Source organism: Aspergillus flavus, chromosome 6 (genome assembly GCF_009017415.1).
Source record: "Aspergillus flavus chromosome 6, complete sequence".
Taxonomy (NCBI): domain Eukaryota; kingdom Fungi; phylum Ascomycota; class Eurotiomycetes; order Eurotiales; family Aspergillaceae; genus Aspergillus; species Aspergillus flavus.
In genome coordinates, this window is record NC_092410.1 from 936,911 (window position 1) to 955,760 (window position 18,850).

At 47.3% G+C, this 18,850-nt stretch overlaps 6 protein-coding genes across 6 annotated transcripts; 4 read left to right on the forward strand and 2 right to left on the reverse strand.

Annotated features, from left to right (window-relative positions):
* The first annotated feature begins 4,111 nt into the window (after positions 1–4,111).
* F9C07_2168121 (cyclin-domain-containing protein) lies at positions 4,112–7,466 on the forward strand. The gene is made up of 3 exons (XM_041294199.2): positions 4,112–5,438; positions 5,494–5,767; positions 5,826–7,466. Exons 1-3 carry the CDS (start codon positions 4,953–4,955, stop codon positions 6,953–6,955), a joined length of 1,890 nt encoding a protein of 629 aa, XP_041149474.2. The 5' UTR covers positions 4,112–4,952; the 3' UTR covers positions 6,956–7,466.
* A 342-nt stretch (positions 7,467–7,808) lies between these two features.
* Positions 7,809–8,848, forward strand: F9C07_8193 (mitochondrial 54S ribosomal protein uL15m; the record flags this gene model as incomplete). The annotated part of the gene is made up of 2 exons (XM_041294198.1): positions 7,809–8,128; positions 8,242–8,848. The coding sequence occupies 2 exons, from the start codon at positions 7,809–7,811 to the stop codon at positions 8,846–8,848; spliced, it is 927 nt and encodes a 308-aa protein (XP_041149473.1).
* Positions 8,849–9,717: 869 nt separating this feature from the next.
* On the forward strand, positions 9,718–11,022 carry F9C07_2235359 (dimeric dihydrodiol dehydrogenase; the record flags this gene model as incomplete). The annotated part of the gene is made up of 3 exons (XM_071509970.1): positions 9,718–9,757; positions 9,898–10,428; positions 10,481–11,022. 3 exons carry the CDS (start codon positions 9,718–9,720, stop codon positions 11,020–11,022), a joined length of 1,113 nt encoding a protein of 370 aa, XP_071367705.1.
* A 622-nt stretch (positions 11,023–11,644) lies between these two features.
* Positions 11,645–12,291, reverse strand: F9C07_2168128 (uncharacterized protein). Its single transcript, XM_071509338.1, has one exon. It carries the CDS (start codon positions 12,162–12,164, stop codon positions 11,793–11,795), a length of 372 nt encoding a protein of 123 aa, XP_071367706.1. The 5' UTR covers positions 12,165–12,291; the 3' UTR covers positions 11,645–11,792.
* Positions 12,219–14,314, reverse strand: F9C07_2168130 (kinase-like domain-containing protein). Its single transcript, XM_041286929.2, has one exon. The coding sequence runs from the start codon at positions 14,218–14,220 to the stop codon at positions 12,304–12,306; it is 1,917 nt and encodes a 638-aa protein (XP_041149471.1). The 5' UTR covers positions 14,221–14,314; the 3' UTR covers positions 12,219–12,303.
* A 660-nt stretch (positions 14,315–14,974) lies between these two features.
* F9C07_2285952 (SH3 domain protein) lies at positions 14,975–18,638 on the forward strand. The gene is made up of 7 exons (XM_071510796.1): positions 14,975–15,494; positions 15,562–15,912; positions 16,012–16,164; positions 16,212–16,285; positions 16,334–16,700; positions 16,764–16,918; positions 16,979–18,638. The coding sequence occupies exons 1-7, from the start codon at positions 15,467–15,469 to the stop codon at positions 18,074–18,076; spliced, it is 2,226 nt and encodes a 741-aa protein (XP_071367707.1). The 5' UTR covers positions 14,975–15,466; the 3' UTR covers positions 18,077–18,638.
* The last annotated feature ends 212 nt before the right edge of the window (positions 18,639–18,850 follow it).

Consider the following 18,850-nt stretch of genomic DNA (forward strand, 5'->3'; position numbering starts at 1 on the left):
CCTCTACTTAGTGCTACTCCATACGGGTGGTTCCAAACCGACGTGATCAGTCATGGAGGACTCTGTATCTTAGGGTTTCTCTTTGCTTATTTCCAATTTGGGTTGTTGGTCAGACCATCATTGGGTTACGATTTACTCTTCACCCGATTACGAGGAGCATCGTTAGGATAAAATATAAGAACAAATGATGCTCGAATGATGTTACTGTATGCTTCCACTAGTGTATTGTTCGGGGACGAAAGCTCGTAGCAAGTCAGCCAAGGTTAATCAAAACGGATATCTTCCGACCAAGTCGTTGAGAGGATCTTGCGCTTCTGCTACTAGTCACATAGGCGAAATCCGCAAGCAGGGTTCAGACTCAGAGAAATAAGTTGGGACGCATAATTCGATGATAATCGAGGAGTCGAAGGGGCCAAGACCAACTCGTCCGGTTCCAGTCTCTTACAGGGTTCCAACACGAAGGAACTACACAGTAACTCCAGTGGACATGCAACGGGGCCGGGTCATTTGTCACTTGTCACCTTGTACTGAGTAAGATACAGAGGGACAAGTCTGAGTCCTCGGACCATGGCGTTTGATAATCCCCTACTCTATCATTACATATTTTTTTTGCTTTGTTTTTTTTATCGTTGCGTCCTTTTCCTAAATTTCGAAGGGGGGCGGGATTTAGGTAGGTCATGGTCTGCCGCTCTTTGGGCGAATGAGACGTCGCATCAATCAATGTATATCGTCAATGCATCGATCTGCTCCGTCGGTACTGAACTGTCAGGAGCCATACCCGAACTATCAGCGTTTGCCTGTCCCCTGAAGTTAATGGTAGCAGTTCGAAGTACAGAATCTGACGGTACTCCGTCGTCCGGACACAGGAAAGTCGTCCGACCGGTACACATCCCCTAAGAAAATTTGGTACCACATCGAAGTTAAAAACGATCCTGACGCTACCCACCCTCTAGGGACCCGAACTTCGGGGTTCAACAGGGAAAGAGGAAAATCGACGGGATTTGAGATACTCTATTCCGTACATTCATTGACTATCGACATCATGTACAGCGTCGCGTCCCGAGTACTACGATCGTCATGACTACGACCAGTTCACCGAATGCATGAAAAGATGGCCGGAAATAACTCCTTCTAGTCTCTGGGTCATGTTATTTACCACATCAAGACGAGTAAAACTGCCGAGTAGAGCTATTGTTCTAAATGGACTCCGGAGTATATCCTTTTTATGGAGACTCAGTGGGATCCTGCTATTATTGCCAATAACAACTACAATCTTCGTGTATATGCTTAGGTAACCTAGGGAAAAAAAGCAAATAAAAGAAAAAGCAAAGAAACAACCCCCCCAAGAGAGGCGCCACAGGGAAACTATTGCATGCCGACCATCATTTGGAACACCAGAAAAATGCCACTACATTGTACCACTAATAAAAGCACTTTTGTTTCTGCCATACTCTAACTTTCTGCTCTGTCTCAAAGCACGAGTCAGGGGGTTGAAACTCGCATTGTGTGTGTGTTTTTCCTTTTTTATTTATTTCTTTTTTCTTGGGGGGCCAAACTGTGTTATCACATTTTGTTTAGCGCCCTTATCCATGCGAGGGACGTTGGGTGGTGGTGGTGATGAAAGTTGTCTTAGTTCAAAGCTCCATTTACTGCTGCCGAGTTGCTGCGCAATGTGACAATAATGAAGGTAGTATTGAAACCATGGGACTGGGAACTTCTCTTTCGGGATAAGCCCCTAAAATGGCTATAGTTATACCATCTCTTGACGTACACGAGCAGCTGACAGGACGAAACCCCGTGTACACTGTATAATCTACGCCGTCATGGGTCCTTCAATATTATGTTGTCTGTTTTTTTTGTTTTCGTTTTCGTTCTCTTTGACTACGGCCGACTATTGGTGCCCTATCATCTCGAAACCGGATCAACATCATTAGAGTAGTAGTGTCATAACAAGTGGCGGATTAGTTTGAATTGCAGCCTTCGCGCGCGTAGATGGAGACAGAATGGGTAAACATCTATTCATGGTTCGGATTATACTCCATACACGGGCATTACGACTGGGCGGAGTCGGACGGTACGGAGCAGAGGAACAGAAGAAACCTGGAAAGGCGCAGCAGCAGATGTTGGATTGGGTAAATGACGAGTTGGAAGCGGATTCGTCGGCAGCGGAGTTTGAGGTAATCAATCACCTAACCATCATTGATTCGGACGGTGGACTTGATTAGGGTATGTGCCACCACTACCAGTAGGAGTCACAAGGGAGAGAGAGGGGCTTATGGTCGCTGAGTGAGTCGGGCGGTGGTGGTCCCGCGGCCTGCGCCTGTCTGTCCCCAGCAGGAGCCCTATTTTCCAAGACGAGTGGGAAGAGTAAAAAAAAAAAATGTAATAGTTCAGAAAGTAAAATATGTGGGAAAGGTTAGTTCAAGCAAGCTGAATGCAGCGATTGGACTGCTGTCTGTTGGAATCATCTACCGCCATGTGGGACCATTGATTGGTTGGTTTAATTTCATTACGCCTCCTTTCTGGGTCCTTGTGCACTTATCCCATCCCTCCGGACGCACTCATAACGCATAGTTTATTACTCTCGACGCAACATGTTGCCTATGACCCAGTGGTCCCCCTCTCATTCTTACACAACCAGTGGATAAGTCGGCGTTGGCTAGGAATTTTTCCAAAGTTTCATACATTACTGCCTATTTATTCTCACTCATATTACCTCCCTCCCATATCCACCGGGGAACTAGACCCCTTTCAGCTAAGTGGCTCTTTTCTCGGCCAAGTTCCAATTCCCATCCCAAGTGGTCCATACCTGACGCAGACTCAAGTACAGTAGTAGTAATCATGGAGCCCGTCCTTCCCGTACTCTGTACATATCTTACCTCGCCATGACAACCCGATCCAGTATCCTTGTCATTCATTAGGTCGATGGAAGTACCACCCTGTTGGCGTCCCGACTGACTTGGATTATATTTTTCTTTTGACCTTTTCGCCTTACGCTAAACCCTGTTCAGTAATCTATCCAGAAATCATTTAATTACGGAAACCTCGTAATCATTCCAGTTTGGCCACACCACCTTCTGGACTAGTTACCATGACCATACACATTTCCCGCGTAGTCTCTTCCCCGCCTTCACTTTGCCCCATTTCCAGTGGGTGGTTAGTAAGTTTTCTTTCCAAACTCAAGTACTGACTTGTAAGAGCGCGGTAATATGATTATTACACCGAAAAGTACCACCACTCGCCAATATTCTTCCGTACCTAACTCAATTTCCCATTCCTTTGCCTTCCGCCTGGTCGAACTAGAATTGGCGATCAACCACACATAGAGTGAGTGCACAAACCCCCCTTCGTCCACTCTTCTCCCGTGCCTCCCGAGGTGCTGAGCAATGGATCCCTTTTGTCCTTCGAACTAATTTTTGTTTTTCTTTTTTGGGTTTTTTTTTTTTTTTTTACTCAGCTCCAATTATTTTTATTTTTATTTTTTCCTACCGTTGTTGTGTAAAAAGAAGGAAAAAAAGAGGAGCCTAGAGCCTAGAAGGAAGGCGGCACACGACGCGGCGACTACAGCGACGGTTGCATTGCGACGCTAAGCCTGACTTATTATTGGATTTGATATGGGTCCTTTCTTGGACGGAGACAGTCAGGTCGGTGGAAAGTCAGTAGATGATGATGTTCGCTCATCACTACGAGGTCATGTCCGCATTTCCACCCCTCTCTCTCCCTTCCATCCATCTCCATTTGCCTTTCCCTTTTCGGTTAGGACGGTGACCAGTAGACTTGACCTTAACTAGTGAGTGAAAGGTTTTCCCACTAAACCCGAACTGGGGGGCTGCTGACTGACCCTGTTCAGTTTAGTGAGCCTTCCACTATTCCGTAGCATGCATCCACTTGCTTTAACCCCCTCCCCGTGGCTCTGACATCAACCGGTATTTCAATTCTCTTCAAGACAAAGCAGAGACAATCAAACCTGGGATGACCAAACCGGAACCGACCCAAACGAGTCCAGAAAGGAGGATCAGCCCTCTGGACCTGCGTCCGGGTCAAACTTTGTCTAGGTATGGTCATTGCACTTCTCCGGACATGGACTAAAGACCTACCCTGGCTCATCTAGCGGAGATGTATGAGGTTTAGTTATTATTTGCTGGATGAGGATGATGTCTTGACTTCATCCTTCATTATTACTGCCTTTTTTTTCCTTTCTTTTTTTTTTTTTCCACCTTCCCTTCCTTTTTCATATTTATTTTAATTTAGTGTTTCTTTTTCGCCTTAATTCAATTTAAATTCACCTTTTTTTATTTTATTTTATTTTTCTTTTTTCTATATGGTTTGATTCCATAGAGGGTCTGGGGCTTTTTTAGTTTTTTTTTTGTTTGGTTCTTTGGACTTTCCTTTTATATTAGTTTTTTTTATTTTGTTACTGGATATATGACTTTTCTATAACTGGATGTACTTGCGACTTCTAAAAGATTCAAGTACATCTCCGTTCTCACCTTCCAATCTACCAATTTACAACACCGTGATTAAATACTATATTGAGATATGCTTACTCTTGGTCTGGCCTTCTTTTAATTAATCTTCCTCCACCCCCTTCAGTGCCTTCATTCCACCGACCAAGGCGATCAACATTCACTGGTCCCGCTACTGTTGCTATCCTCCGAGACCTTCACGGCATTTTTTGATATGAACAAAAGCTGGATCCATCCTCGACTTTAGTGTTCAACAACTCCCTCCAAATCATTCCGTGCAATTCCCTTTGATCTACCAACCACCAACACCATATATCTCCCCAGACGGTCTAGCCATTTGGAAGTGAACGACTATCAGTGTCAGCGCATTGAATACATTGGTTCATTGATTCGCGGTTGATGCCAATGGGAGTTCCATGAGAAGCTGTGTGCAGCAGTATTACCTCAACAATCTCTCTCTTTTGTCCTCAACCTATAAACCTCCTTATGTCTCTTCCAGTGTTCTCAACACAGTCGTATTCCTCTGTCCCACATCCGTTCACCCCCACTTTACCTCTCTATTCCCGGACGGAAGATTCGACTTGTGCGAAAAAACGACATCTCGAAACAGTTTTGGAGGACCCTGATCACCACTGGACTGCACCGTTCAGGGACGGTCTGCCTACTCCCCCGAACGATATGGCCGGCGTTGCGTACAATAGCATTCCACCCTCCGGCTATGGCGCTAAATTCGGTGGAGTTACACTTCCCCCCTACGCCAAAGCACCCAACTATACGCGCATGGCATCGGGCCACCACTCTACCGCCTCTGTACCGCAGTCGAAGCCGCCGAGTCAACCCTCGCTTCAAGACGCCCCGTCTTCTGAGCCAACTAGCCAGAAGAAAGGAAGTTCTAAGCCGGTTGCTTCTTATTTGCAGATACCGTCATCTATCAACAATAGCAAGGGTAATCTGGCCGACTTTGCTGCTCAGGTAAGAGGCCATTACTGTTTGCTGTGTGGTACGCTGTGTATGCTAACTCAGGCAGATGACATGCTTGTTCTGGTTTGAAACTACGGCCAAGTTGAACGATATTGAAGAAAGAAAGAATCCTCTTCTGTACATCGTTCCAGAAGCAATTCCGTCCGCTGGTTTCCAGAAATGGGTAACGAACATCCTTTCGACTACGCAAGTCAGCCAGAATGTCATTCTATTAGCACTTCTCTTCATATACCGGTTGAAGAAATTTAATCACCGAGTTCGAGGAAAGAAGGGTAGCGAGTATAGATTGATGACAATTGCTCTTATGCTGGGAAATAAATGTTGGTTTGAACATCTTTAGAAGGCTAGCATTCAAAGGGTAAACTAACCAGCGTCTAGTTCTCGATGATAACACCTACACCAATAAAACGTGGGCTGAGGTTTCTGGCATTTCTGTGCAGGAAATACATGTTATGGAGGTGGAGTTTCTCAGCAATGTGAGGTACAATCTCTTCGTTTCGGAGGAAGGATGGACGCAGTGGCATTCGAAACTTAGTCTTTTTGCCGACTTTTTCAACAAGGCTTCTTTAGCGCCAGAAGCGAAGGAACTAGAGTCGACAACTTCGGCACCTCGTACCTCGCCAAGTCTAGGAGCTTCTCAAGTGTCGCCCTCGCAAAGACTGCCCTCCCCTCCTAATTCGGATGTTCTTCGTGCTCAGAACTGGAGCTTTCCGTCAAACGCGCCAGCATACGCACCACCTGCCCACTTGGGCAAGGAATTCCCGCCGATGCCTTCCAAGAAGCGGACCCTAGATGACTACGTCGAAGACCAGCCATCAAAACGAGTGGCAATGCCAACTACTCTACCTACGTCGATGTCGACGCTCCCATCGGCTGCTTTGGCCGGTGTCCCTACTTTACCCCCAGTCTTGGCAGCAACATCTGCACCGTCTGCGAATAGCCTATCTGGATCGATATCACGATTGCCACGTCCGAACTTCCCACCATCTTCTAATATCGCTCCGGGAATTCCAACATCTGTGCTCCCCTTTCCCTCCGTTGCTAATCGCGCAATGCATTCGGTCTACAATCCTTCCACCAATTGGGTCCCCCAACTGCCACCAACCCAGGTTCCTCCCATTACGAATGGATTGTACAACCCCTCGGTGTCACTCCCAGACCCTGCAAGGCAGCATAATAGTCCGTTTGGCATCACTTCTGCCACTATCTCGCCCGCCATCTCTGCATACTCGAGCCACACACCCCAGACTAATTTGTCGCCTTCCTTTTTCCTTGCGAACCGCAACTCACCTTATCGACCTGTTCGCAATGTCAACACCTTGTTGATTCCTCCACCCTCGTCCTCACTTCAACAACAACGCGCAGTTCCTTTCGAGCATATGCATTATCAGCCTCTCGGTAAAACCGCAGCAGAGCGCAAGACTGGCCTGCTGCCCTATCTTCACCACGAGGCTTGGCCGCAGGCACCTTTTCTTCAACCCACCTTCCATTCAACCCCGCACTATTAAAATTCATTGATATCTTCATCTCATGTTACGATTGAATCATGACCCCGTACGAAAGAGGTGTTTAGCCTTTTTACTTTTGCTTTTTCCTTTCCCTTTTTTCCATCTTCTTCTATCCTGTATCTTGTACAGTTTACATTTCTCTTTTCCTTGTTATTCTAACGACCTTGCATTATTACGGCGTTCAATATTATAGACGGCTACTGCATTGAAGAGCCAATGGGATCACTAACGATCAGGGAGGGGCAACCTTATTTTCTTCTATTCTGTTATTTGGACGAAGCATGGCAATGGCGTTGTTGATTGCTGTCTCATTTCATACACCCATGTTGAACATCTGCTTGCATTTGCATGTTTAGGAGTTCACAAGTGACACCATTAAAGAAGTACCTAAACAGACTGGTTGATCTGGGAGGGATATAAATGTATGAAAACTTTTTCAATCCATATAAACCTGGCATTGTAACAGCCTCGTTCAGCTTATCCACCGCCTTCTCTAATAAAATAATTCTGCCTTCTAAAGAGTGCGGTAAGTATAGAGCAATTGGCCAATGGGAGACAGGATCTTGTAGCTGCTGTGAATGGACATAGGTCCCCTGAAATAAGAATTCTTGAAACAAATTCACTGGAAAGTCACAGAGGGAAATAGGTCTTCATTGAAGCACAGAAGTTATGATATTTTAAAAATTAGGACAACAAATGGAATTTTGGATCTACAACGCACTGCTCGCGCTCACCGGCCCGACGTATCTCCGGAAGCAGGCCTCAGGCAAGCCTCCGAAAGATCTTTGGCTTGTATCTCACGCCGAAACCCGTTTGATTCCCCTTCAACGACAACTGAATATTGCAAATCACCATGCCGCCCAGGCTTCAAATACTGCCTACCCAGTGGCAGCGCCCACTTTCAAGACCCCTTTCCGCCATCTCATCCCTTTCCCTCCTTTTCCCTCAGATTCAGCAACAAAGCCGCAATGCTCACATTCTAGCTTCCCTTTCCGATACCCCGGGTGCCTATAACAAACGGATCAGGAGAGGTCGCGGTCCGGCGTCAGGGAAGGGTAAGACCTCCGGCAGAGGTCATAAGGGTCAGAAGCAGCATGGAAAGGTCCCGGCTAGGTTCAACGGTGGTCAGACGCCGGAAATTATTGTTCATGGCGAGAGGGGATTCAATAATGTGTAAGTTTCCTTATTTTGTGTATTGTGGCTCTCCCAGCTTAACACGCTGCCGCCACGACTGGAATTGCAGGTGCGGGAGGCATCATGGAGCTTACTGATTCTGGTTAATACAGCTTCTCTCTTGACCTTGCGCCGGTCAACCTCGACCGCATCCAAGAATGGATCGACCAAGGCCGCATCGACCCTGCTCGGCCCATCACCATCCGCGAGCTGGCCCAATCGCGCTGCATCCACCAAACGAAAGAAGGCGTAAAGCTTCTTGGTCGAGGTGCTGAATCTACCCTCAAACAACCCATCCACATCGTCGTTTCTCGCGCCTCGGCAACCGCTATTGCTGCTGTTGAGGCTGCGGGTGGATCCGTTACTACCAGATTCTACACGAAATCGGCAATCGCACGCATCATGCGCCGTGAGATGCACCCATTCGTGTCTACGGCTTGGACAAAGGAGAGTGGCAGCGAGGGATTGAACAACGCCGAGGGAGCGGAGAACCTGACCGAGTCTGCCATCATGAAGGAGATGGGCTTCCAGTATAGGCTGCCCGATCCGACGAAGAGAAAAGATATCGAGTACTACCGTGATCCTGCTCACAGAGGATATCTGAGCCATTTGTTGAAGCCTATGGAGGGACCCAGTCTGTTCTTCCGCTCGCCGGTTGAGAGGAAGACTGCTGCTGGTGTTAAGAAGGAGAAGGTCTTGCCCGAGAACAGACTTTGGTAATTTGGTGCTTATGAACCGTTTCACTAACCATGTGCTTGGGAATGGCCAGCAAGCGTTGTCCGGCAGAGAAATTTGCATGCCCCTCTATCAATGGTGGCCGCGTGATTCATTATCTCTGCACTATGTATTTTTCCCATTGATGTTCTCTTTTTGATTTGACAGCTACTTGTATAAATATGCACTCTAGATACGTGAATACGTTGGATCTATTTTGATTTCTCTGTTTCCCTCTTTCTCATTGGTATAACATTCGCGGAGCAACCAAGTCTAACGTGATGTCTCTGGCTGTTGTGGAAAGTTTCCTGGATTCCATCCTCCTGCTATCTTTCTTGTTGGCGCATACTCTGGCTGTCGCTGCTTCGGGCATGATCCTACTGTAGTATTTCAGTTGGTGCTGTCCTACGAGTTGTCTTACTGTACGTTTCTGCGTAGTGGTTCACCTGGAGAAACCACGGAGGGACGAAGAAGACATCCATGCTTGTGCCCCGGTAAGAATGAGGAGAAAACCTTAGCGATTACGGGATTCCATGCTGAACTGCGGCGGTACAGCAGGACTGTGCAACCAAAACCCTGGGTTGTTCACCATACGCATCTTCAATCAACAAGTAGGAAGTACCGAGGAAGATATCAATGTTACCCAATAGGAGTTATGGTGCACATACGACGTGGCTCCAGATCTCATTCAAACATAGACTTGGCTAGAAGAGTAAGCACTGGCAACTCGAGAATATAAAGGATGGATAACCAACTCGAAAAGAGAATAAGAATGAGACTGCTGTGTCCTATGCACTGGAGCAGTAGCGAACTCCACAATCCTTTGTTGACGCCTTAGGCGCTGATAATGTCACCGTTTCAAAATCCATATCAAAATGGGAGATGAAATAGAGCTCTTGCACTGGGGCATACTAGGTGTGTACTTACCTGTCCCCTAATCTGTTATAAAATAAGCTGAAAAGTGACCCTTCATCCGCAGGCACAGGATGTTATGCCAAGTGTAGGGCTTTTCAATTTCCCTATCCCGGACACACCTTTTTCACTAACACACTTAGGCTTTACGGGGAACCTCAATTATCACGTGGGCAGAGAAGATCCAAATGGCCCTCATCACGCATTAGTCGGCGTAGCGTCCTCTCGTTCGAGAGACGTGGCTAAGGAATTCCTCGAGTCATTTGACGTTCCCGAATGCACCTTGACATTTCACGACTATTCGGAGCTAGTTCGCAGTGATCTCATCGACGTAGTGTTCATTGCCACACCACATTCCCATCATTTCCAAAATGCTCTGCTGGCACTCGAAGCAGGAAACCATGTCGTTTGTCAGAAGAGCCTGACAGTGAACGCTGCACAAGCCAAGAAGCTGTTCGAAACTGCGAAGCGGGAGCAACTATTCCTCATGGAGGGATGGTGGCTGTGGTGGCCACAAGCAAGTAGACAAACATGTCGGCTGCTCAGAGATGGAGAGATTGGACAAGTTAATCGCATAGTTGCCAACTTTGGCATCAGAAACAACTATTGTATGTTCGGCTCTGCGAGTGATCGACTAACATCGAAAGAGCTGGCTGGTGGGGCGCTCTTGGAACGTACGTTGATTATAAACCACCTGATCTCAAAGTATGGCTAATAGTGCATAAGTTGGTAGTTTGGCCCTCCACTGGATACTTCGGGCTCTCCCAGGAGGAGCTTGTCGCCCAACCCAGGTTACGTCTACTATGAAAAAATGTCCCGAATCAGGCGTCGACGAAACCACCACTATTGATATGGGTTTTTCAATAGGTGGACGTGAAATACGCACTAAAGCAATCGCCAGTTTATCTACCCCAGCCAAGCCCGACGGACAGCTTGCACATGTGATCATCGAAGGCTCTAATGGCAAGATCGAGATCCGTGGATGGGAAGCGTTACCGACAGAGCTGTATCTCTTCAAGAATAGCTATAGCCTTTCCAAGCCTTATGATGTGACATTCCACGAGGAAGAGCCGTTGTTCGTTCCAGAGGCGGACGAGGTCGCACGATGTATCCGTGAAGGTCTCCTGGAGAGTCCTGAGATGCCTTGGGCGGAGAGCCTACTCGTCATGGAGATCATGGACTTCGTGCGCAAGCAGAATGACCTGCAATACCCCCCGGAGATTGAAGCGTCGGAACCCTCCGTCATGCTTCCTTCTAGACTATTGTGAAGATCTTTGCCGAATATAAGGAGCCAAGTATTGCACAAGTTCATGATAACCCAATCTAAAACTATCTACACTATTCAAGAGAGACCCTTTAAACAGGAACACGTAACATGAAAGTAACGAGTACAGACCCAGGATCCTTATATACCAGACAACCTCAGCCTACAATGTTATTATCCCCTTGGAATGGCCTATCCCTTCCCCTAAGCAATGTTCACCCCCTCCATACCCCTTCTGATAATTAATCATCGTTCCTCCCTCCTGGTCATGTTACTTGCTTTTCCACCCGCTCACCTTTAGTAAGGGTATGTGTATCTCCTTCGGACAGCGGGTCTCGTGTTGTTTTGGGAGTTGTAAGTCTATTCTACTCTACATTGGCGTTTGTGGCCGATGATGGATGGCTGGCTGTGAGGTTTATACTGCATTGAATCTGCTAGCGTATGTTCATTCATTATATGTATTGGCCAGTTTTTTGTAGGGCCCCTTTTCTTTCTCCTTTTTTTATTTTATTTTATTTTATTTTTCTGGCTGGAAAAAAAGTTTTGATAGATGAATGCATCATCTATGAGAACAGGAGTGTGGTTCTGTGTGATGTGGGTGGGTAATGAATATGCCTAAGTTGGGATATTATTGATAGTAGTTAAATTATCTAACTTTACCGGTGTGCACGATGGAATAGCTTTTTTTAAATCAATTTTTGGTTTTTCAACCCTCCTTCTAGAAGGCGAATGCTATTATAACTAGGATTCCACTAGCTGCACAGTACAGCACAGCTACCAGCTATATAGATACAGGAAAGGAGAATATAACGTGCAGTAAATGAGACCAGCCAAACGCCATGCTTGTGATACCGAAGAACCTATCCTCCGAAGATACCATGAAAAACCATTGCATGAAAAGTAGCAACCGCCTAGAATAATCAAAGTCATGAGGCCCCCAAGAGCGAACAGGATGATGTATGAAAGGAGCCTTCTCCGTATACCGAGATGTGAAAAGATAATCAAATCGCAAGAAACAAAAACACAGAAAGAGAGGGTATCATAGATGATCACTAATCCCGAGCACCAGCGCTTGTCCATATCATAATAGCGCCAGTTTTGATCATCAGTATATCGTAAGTCGAAATGCAATGCGTCATATCCCATATTTCAAGTCACCCCACCCAAGCCGGGTAAGAAAGCAATGCGGAAAGAATAAAAGAAGAAACGAGAAGAAAAGAGAAGAAAAGAGAAGAAAAGAGAAGAAAAGAGAAGAAAAGAGAAGAAAAGAGAAAAGGAAGAAGCTTCACAGCTTCCAGATGGAGTCGGCTTCACCATCTTCACCCTTTTCAGAGAGTTCCCGGAGCCAACGGGATGAGAGTACATCACGGATGGTCCAGCGCTTTTCAACGCTCATATCTAAACAACCCTCGATCAACTCAAGGGCGTGCTCCCGGTCCTTGCGGGCCGGCAGATCTGTTTCATCACCTAGGACTGCCGTCCTGTCCCAGTTCCCGCTAAGAATCTGCGACTGAATGCGGGGCGTGAACGGATCTTGAAAGGGGCGAGATCCTACGAGCACAGTATAAGCGATCACGCCAAATGCCCATATATCAACGGACGCGTCGATGAGACCACTGGTAGAAAGAAGAAGCTCTGGAGATGCATATTCCAGGCTTCCTGCAACGCTAGTACTTGACCCAGCAGGGCCGATCGTTTTAGGCGGTGGCCGATCCGCAGCGTCGTCGTATGGGTCGGGAGAGACACCCCCGTTATCGATGTTCATCCATTCCGCCATTCCAAAGTCACACAAGACAAGGTTCGATGCCTTCGTTCCGTCTGGAAGCTCAATCGGGTCTAGAAGGCAGTTTTCCAATTTAATATCTCGGTGCACCACTCGGGCATCTTCATGCAGGTATCGCAGTGCGCACGCTAACTGATAAGTATATTTCTTTGCAAGCTTTATGTCAAGTCCGCGCCGGTTTTGCCGGATAAGATCGAAAAGGGTACCGCCGATGGCTAATTTAGTAAAGCAAAATGTCGCGTAGTCAGTTTCGTAGACAGCGTCAAGCGTCAAAACATTTGGATGGTTGAGATATCGCCAGACTCGAACTTCATGATCAAATTCTGCTTGAACCTCATCGTTCTCCTTTTCATTCTTTCCTGAGACTTGCTTCCGCACAATCTTAACAGCCAGCCTTTTGGTTCCACCAGTTTCATCGGCTTTGTACGCCTCCTTTACTGTACTGAACCCCCCAAAGCCGATCTGCTTTCCCAGAACATACTCAGTTCCAACCATTTGGCCCTCGTCATCAGGCTGTGGTGCAGGCTCTTCGCCACTGCTCCACATGGAAAGGAACATGCTGGCGGGAGACTTGCCGCTCGAAGCTGTTGATCGGCGAGAGCTCTGGCGAGTGGAGCCTCGAAAGCCTTTTGTTTTGCTTCCAAAAGGGGTTATGACGCTATTAGACCAGGAGCTGCGGTCATCAAGAGAAGCAAATCCTTGCACAGGAGATGCTACACAGAAAGGTGATGGCAGGGCGCCTTTGGATCCTTCAGGAGGGGTACGCAGCTCTTCTGTGATGGGGGAAGCCGTGGAGATCGATGTCAACGACGTGGGACGATCAATCGCGGAAGTCACGGGCATGTCATCATCAGGACTACTCAGGAAACCTTCATGAGAGTCGAAGCCCCTTTGAGCCCTGTATCCGTGTCTCGGGTAGTGATCGTCAGCATCATCCTGGGGTAGCGTGTTTTTCAGACTCGAGCCTTTTGCCTGGAACCTCTGGGGTCGGGTCCTTATCACTCCCTTTGCCAACGGCTCTCCCAGCGCCTGCGGCTGTCCGGAGTCGAGGGTGATATTCGGGTCGAAGCTGACGGAACGGCGGCGGCTATGAAGGAAGCTATCAAGCGGAGATGATTGTACATCCTCAGGTCTTTCTGGGAAGCTAACATCTTCCTTAGGATGATCATCATGTCGGGGTACCGAGATTGGGGGAGTCGCTGAATGCAGGCTACTCAGAACACTGTTGTCTTCATCAGTACCGTAACGGCGTGCGCCAGATTCGTGAAAGATGTTTGTACGGTCGCCCTCGATACCAGTTCCATCATCCGTCACTCTCCTGCCTCCTGCCTCAATTCGCCATCTAGGTCTATGTGTAAGAGGAAAGGATGTGTCGATCTTCAACCCTGCCAACGCACTGTTCCTCTCTGTATGAGCCATGCCCTCACAGAGAGCACGAAGTCCTCTTAATCGGCGATGTCAAAAGGTCAAAAACTAAGGAGGAGAAGAAGAAGAAGAAGAAGAAGAAGAAGAAATTCACAGTCCTCCCAGCCGATAGGTGCAGTGGTGCAACATCGAGAGGAACCAACGTTAAAGATGTATAAGAAACGGCCCGTTTAGAGAGTACCGGTGGGGTAATGAAAACGAAATAAAGGTTAAATGACTTTTAACAGCGAGTCCAAGTGGTTCTCTTAGTAATATAAATGGTATACGACGTCAGGTAGCAACCACCCAGGTAGATGTGAATAAGAAGAAGGAAGAAAAATCGTCAGACTGGGACGAAAATGGGCAAGGATGGGTGCATCGGGAGATAACGGAAGGCGATGTCATTGCAGGATCGGAAAGTCAACAGCGGGGAAACGAAGATCATGTAAAATGCAATCATCATTGACCATTTACCAACCATTAACAGAGCGCCCAGCGGAGCCCCGTGGGCCGGCCCTAGTCTCCTTTCGGCCCTAGCCTTCACTGTATCACCTGATCCACCGGGAACCCTCTAATCGAAGCCCTAAGCCGTTCACCGGTGAAGCCCCAGCCAATCGGGGCGTTCCACAGTCTAGACCTTGGCATTTTGGCTTCTTTCACTTTCGTTGGTTCAGGCACGAGGCCGCTTTGGGAATGGTTTGATTAAGCGCGCGCAAGGGGCGCTTGTTTGGGGGGGAATTAACACTGGAGAACCTCCTTTTTGTGGTTGTCTTGAAAGTCCGGGGAACTCGTTCTTGTCATTAGCACGGTTTCGGCTGCTGTACCTTTTGCAGCCTTTCTGCAGACTTGTTTATTGTTGTGTTTGTTGTGAAATTCAATATTGCTCTGAGAGTATATTCTTTTCTTCTTTCTCTTTTCTTTCATTTTGCGCCTTGTTGCCCGACCTTCGACCAACCCCGTGAGCCTCGCTGCTGTACAGTTGTCAAGCAAACCCCCGCCGTCATTGTTTGTGGCCCTGCCAATCTTTAATATCCGCCTTTTTATGTCCCTCGCGCCTAAATCTCCGCGATATTCTCTCATTTGACGCACGCACTAGGCCTTTGCGACCTTTCATTCTTTATCAGGACCTCGGAGAGCGTCAAGTTATTTCCTGCCGTTTCGTTTGACTCCAATCTTTACGATTTAAATGAGTCACTCGTTGGTTCAGTTCTTCGCACTACTTCACTCTTATCCTTAAGTTGACAGTGGAGATTCACACAATATGACGCGCCCCCGAATTGTTCGTGCTGGTACGTAGCGATACAAGCTATTGATACCCGACTCCATCAACGTTAAAGGCTAACTGCTAGGCGTTAGACACTCTTGATCTTCAAGACCAGCATGCACCCTCGGCTAAGGATCACTCGAAACAGAATATAGTCGTAGGCAGCGGATTTGGTCCGCACCAGGAGCAGTCCATTCGACACGCCGATCAAGACACCAGAACAGAAGTGATGCATGGGCCCGGGGCCGAAGAAAATAGTATAGATGAACATCGCGACGGTATCGATATATACGACGACGACGATGATTTGGACGATGACTTGGGACATAGTCAGCATGTTGGAGGCTCAGAAGACGGTGATTTAGCAGACGGAGAAGGTGACGATGATTTGTTGGACGATGATCTGATGGATAAAATCTCGAGCTCCCCATCTATCGACGACGGTGCGTTGTATCTCTTAATAAAGCCCATGGATATTGAAGGCGGGCCCATGCTTTTGATTTCTTACCAAAGTTCGCGGACAAAGTTCTGACATTCAGTAGAGGATATCGACTTCGAGTTTGTTTATGCGCTTCACAACTTCGTGGCAACTGTTGATGGACAAGCCAATGCGGCAAAGGGTGACACTATGGTCCTTCTGGACGACAGTAACAGCTACTGGTGGCTTGTTCGAATCGTCAAAGACGGCAGTATTGGTAAGCTGGGCATTTAGATTCCATGAAGGGAAGCTCATTGGTAATAGGGTATCTGCCTGCTGAGCACATTGAGACACCTACCGAACGATTGGCAAGATTAAACAAGCACAGAAACGTCGATGTATGTGATTTTATTCTAGTATTAAAGGACGTCCTCTAACAAAAGCAGCTTTCCGCGACTATGCTGGGAGACAACTCGGAAAAGTCTAAGAATCTACTGAAGAAAGCAATGCGCCGTAGGAATGCGAAGACCGTAACATTTACGAGCCCAACATACATAGAAGCATCTGACATAGAGTTTTCGACGGATGACGAACTGGATGAAGTTGCTTCTTTGACCGATGCGGATGGATTGCGAGGGGATGTTGACGACTTACAAGAGAGTGAACATGAGGACATTGTTGTCGAGCCTCTCCGACCGAAGTCGCAAAGAGACAAGGCAAGCGAGGATTTGGAAACAGTACACGAAGCGAAAGAATCTGATCGGGCCAGCCCCGAAAAACAACGATCTAGTGCTGAGTTGTTGGAGTCTGAAGGTATGGTTTTCCCTCCGACTTATGCAGAACGAAACGTATGGTCAATTGCTAAAACTAATACAGCAGAAACTGCTGTCAGCCGATCAAGAAATGGGACTGTACGGAACACAGATTCATTCTTCAAGGATGACACTGTTGAGACGAAGAAGATCTCTCTTACACCCAACCTCCTCCGCGACGAGGTTGGAAGTAGTAGCGTGGCTAATGACGCAAGAGAGGTAGGATACACTCCATAAGTTTTCAGCTGAAAATGTGCTGACAATATATCAATTTGTAAGACCCGTGGAAGCATGGAAGCTGTTGAGAAAGCTCTCAGTGCATATGATAAGAACAAGGACGACAAAAAGCGCAAAGACAAGAAACCAGGGATGCTCAGTGGCTTGTTCAAGAGAAAAGACAAAAAGACTAAGGCAGCCGAAGACGAGACTGATGAAGCAGAAAAGATTTCGGGTGAATTGTCGCGATCTTCGCCACAACCCAAGACATCGTCCGAATCTATCTCGTCTCCCGAGTCCAAGTCTCCTAACCCTCTCGTGGTGCAGAAACAGCCCAGCAAGCTGCAGAAGCCGTCTCCAATCGTCCAAGCTCCTCCAAGGAATGGCGTGGAGCAGGAACGTGTGACACAAAGATCAGTGGAGGCCAATGATGATTTGAACGTTATGCAGAGCCAGAGAAACGAACAAACGATACGACAAGTACCGTCCGAGGACAATATCCCACAGTCCCCTGTCTCGACCAGTATTCAGCAAGACCAACCTTTGTCCTCTCCCATCCGGACATCAAGCCCGCTGAAGAAACTCAACACTGCACAGCCAAATTCGGGAGGCACGGTTGCATCTCCTACCAAGCCTCACTATTCGCAACACTCTGTTGCCTCTCCACCACAAAAGTTCCCTCCAAGGCAGGATGTGGGATACCAAGGCCTTCGTGGAGATTCACCGGTGGAAGTTTCTTCAGTGGATATCTCCCCGGTGGAAGGCCCATCTTCACCAGGTGCACCGGGAATGACAATGGATCCATCATCGCCTGGAGGTTTCTCCGTCTCCCCGGTATCCCCACCTTTGTCTCCAGCTGTCGAGAGTAATGGTAGCAGGAATCTCGATGCAGAGAGGACATCGTTTGACGTGGGGTCGGCCGATACACCAACATGGAGCGATGCCAGCCTACGATCCTATCTAGACGATGAAAGCGACATCCGCGATCTGTTCATCATCGTTCATGATAACTCCAACGTTCCTCCTGCAGGCCCTGATCACCCAATCACTGGCAGCCTATTCAAGGAGGAGAGCAAGCGACTGAAGGAAATGAACAGCCAGTTAGATTCGATGCTAGCTGACTGGGTAGGCCGAAAGATGCGGAAGTCTATAAGCCAATGATCGTATCTCTGGGCCTTGACAGACGTTTCTCGCTTAAACATCTAGTCATTACGAAAGTTCTATGTTGGCCGGGAGCTAACAATGTGCTGGACACATGACTCTAGTTGGGCCATAGTATCAATCATTCTCTGTGTTTTCCAGGTTATTCACACAATCTATTTGTCGGGTTTCTGTAGCGCACAATGTGTGGCAGCGCGGAACTACATATGGATGGCCTAGAATTTTTGTCTTTAGACTACAGAGGTCTGTTTTTATCTTCTGGCTCTGCCCCATTACTTGCTATATTTCCCTACGAGGCTCTCTCATTCTTTATTTTTGCTTTCCTTTGTGCGTTTTTCAAGCTTTCTTTCCTGTGCCTAGCGATTTTCTGTTCCCCACATAACAACGCCTATTATGGGATACCCCAAGTCACATACATATTCTGTCGACTACAAACTTTTTCTTTTCTTTGCCTGTCTTTTGATACAATAACCAGCGAATATTACGAAGATTATGTTCAATTTTAAGATCGGTACGAAGTAGGCCGTACATCAATCCCCACCGTAACTGAGCGACTCCGTCATTAGTATATGCCTGCAATCCGTCATGATGTCCCAAGCTAGATCCCTCATAAAACAAATAACGATAGCAATAAAAATAAAAACCTACAACTTTAGTCCATGGACAATAGGGAAAAAAGACAAAAAAATAAAGGGCCGCCCAAAAACGGAGGTATATGACAACACAGCCTCGCGGTATACAAAAGTCTCCGTCTCCAGACGGAGATTTACTCCC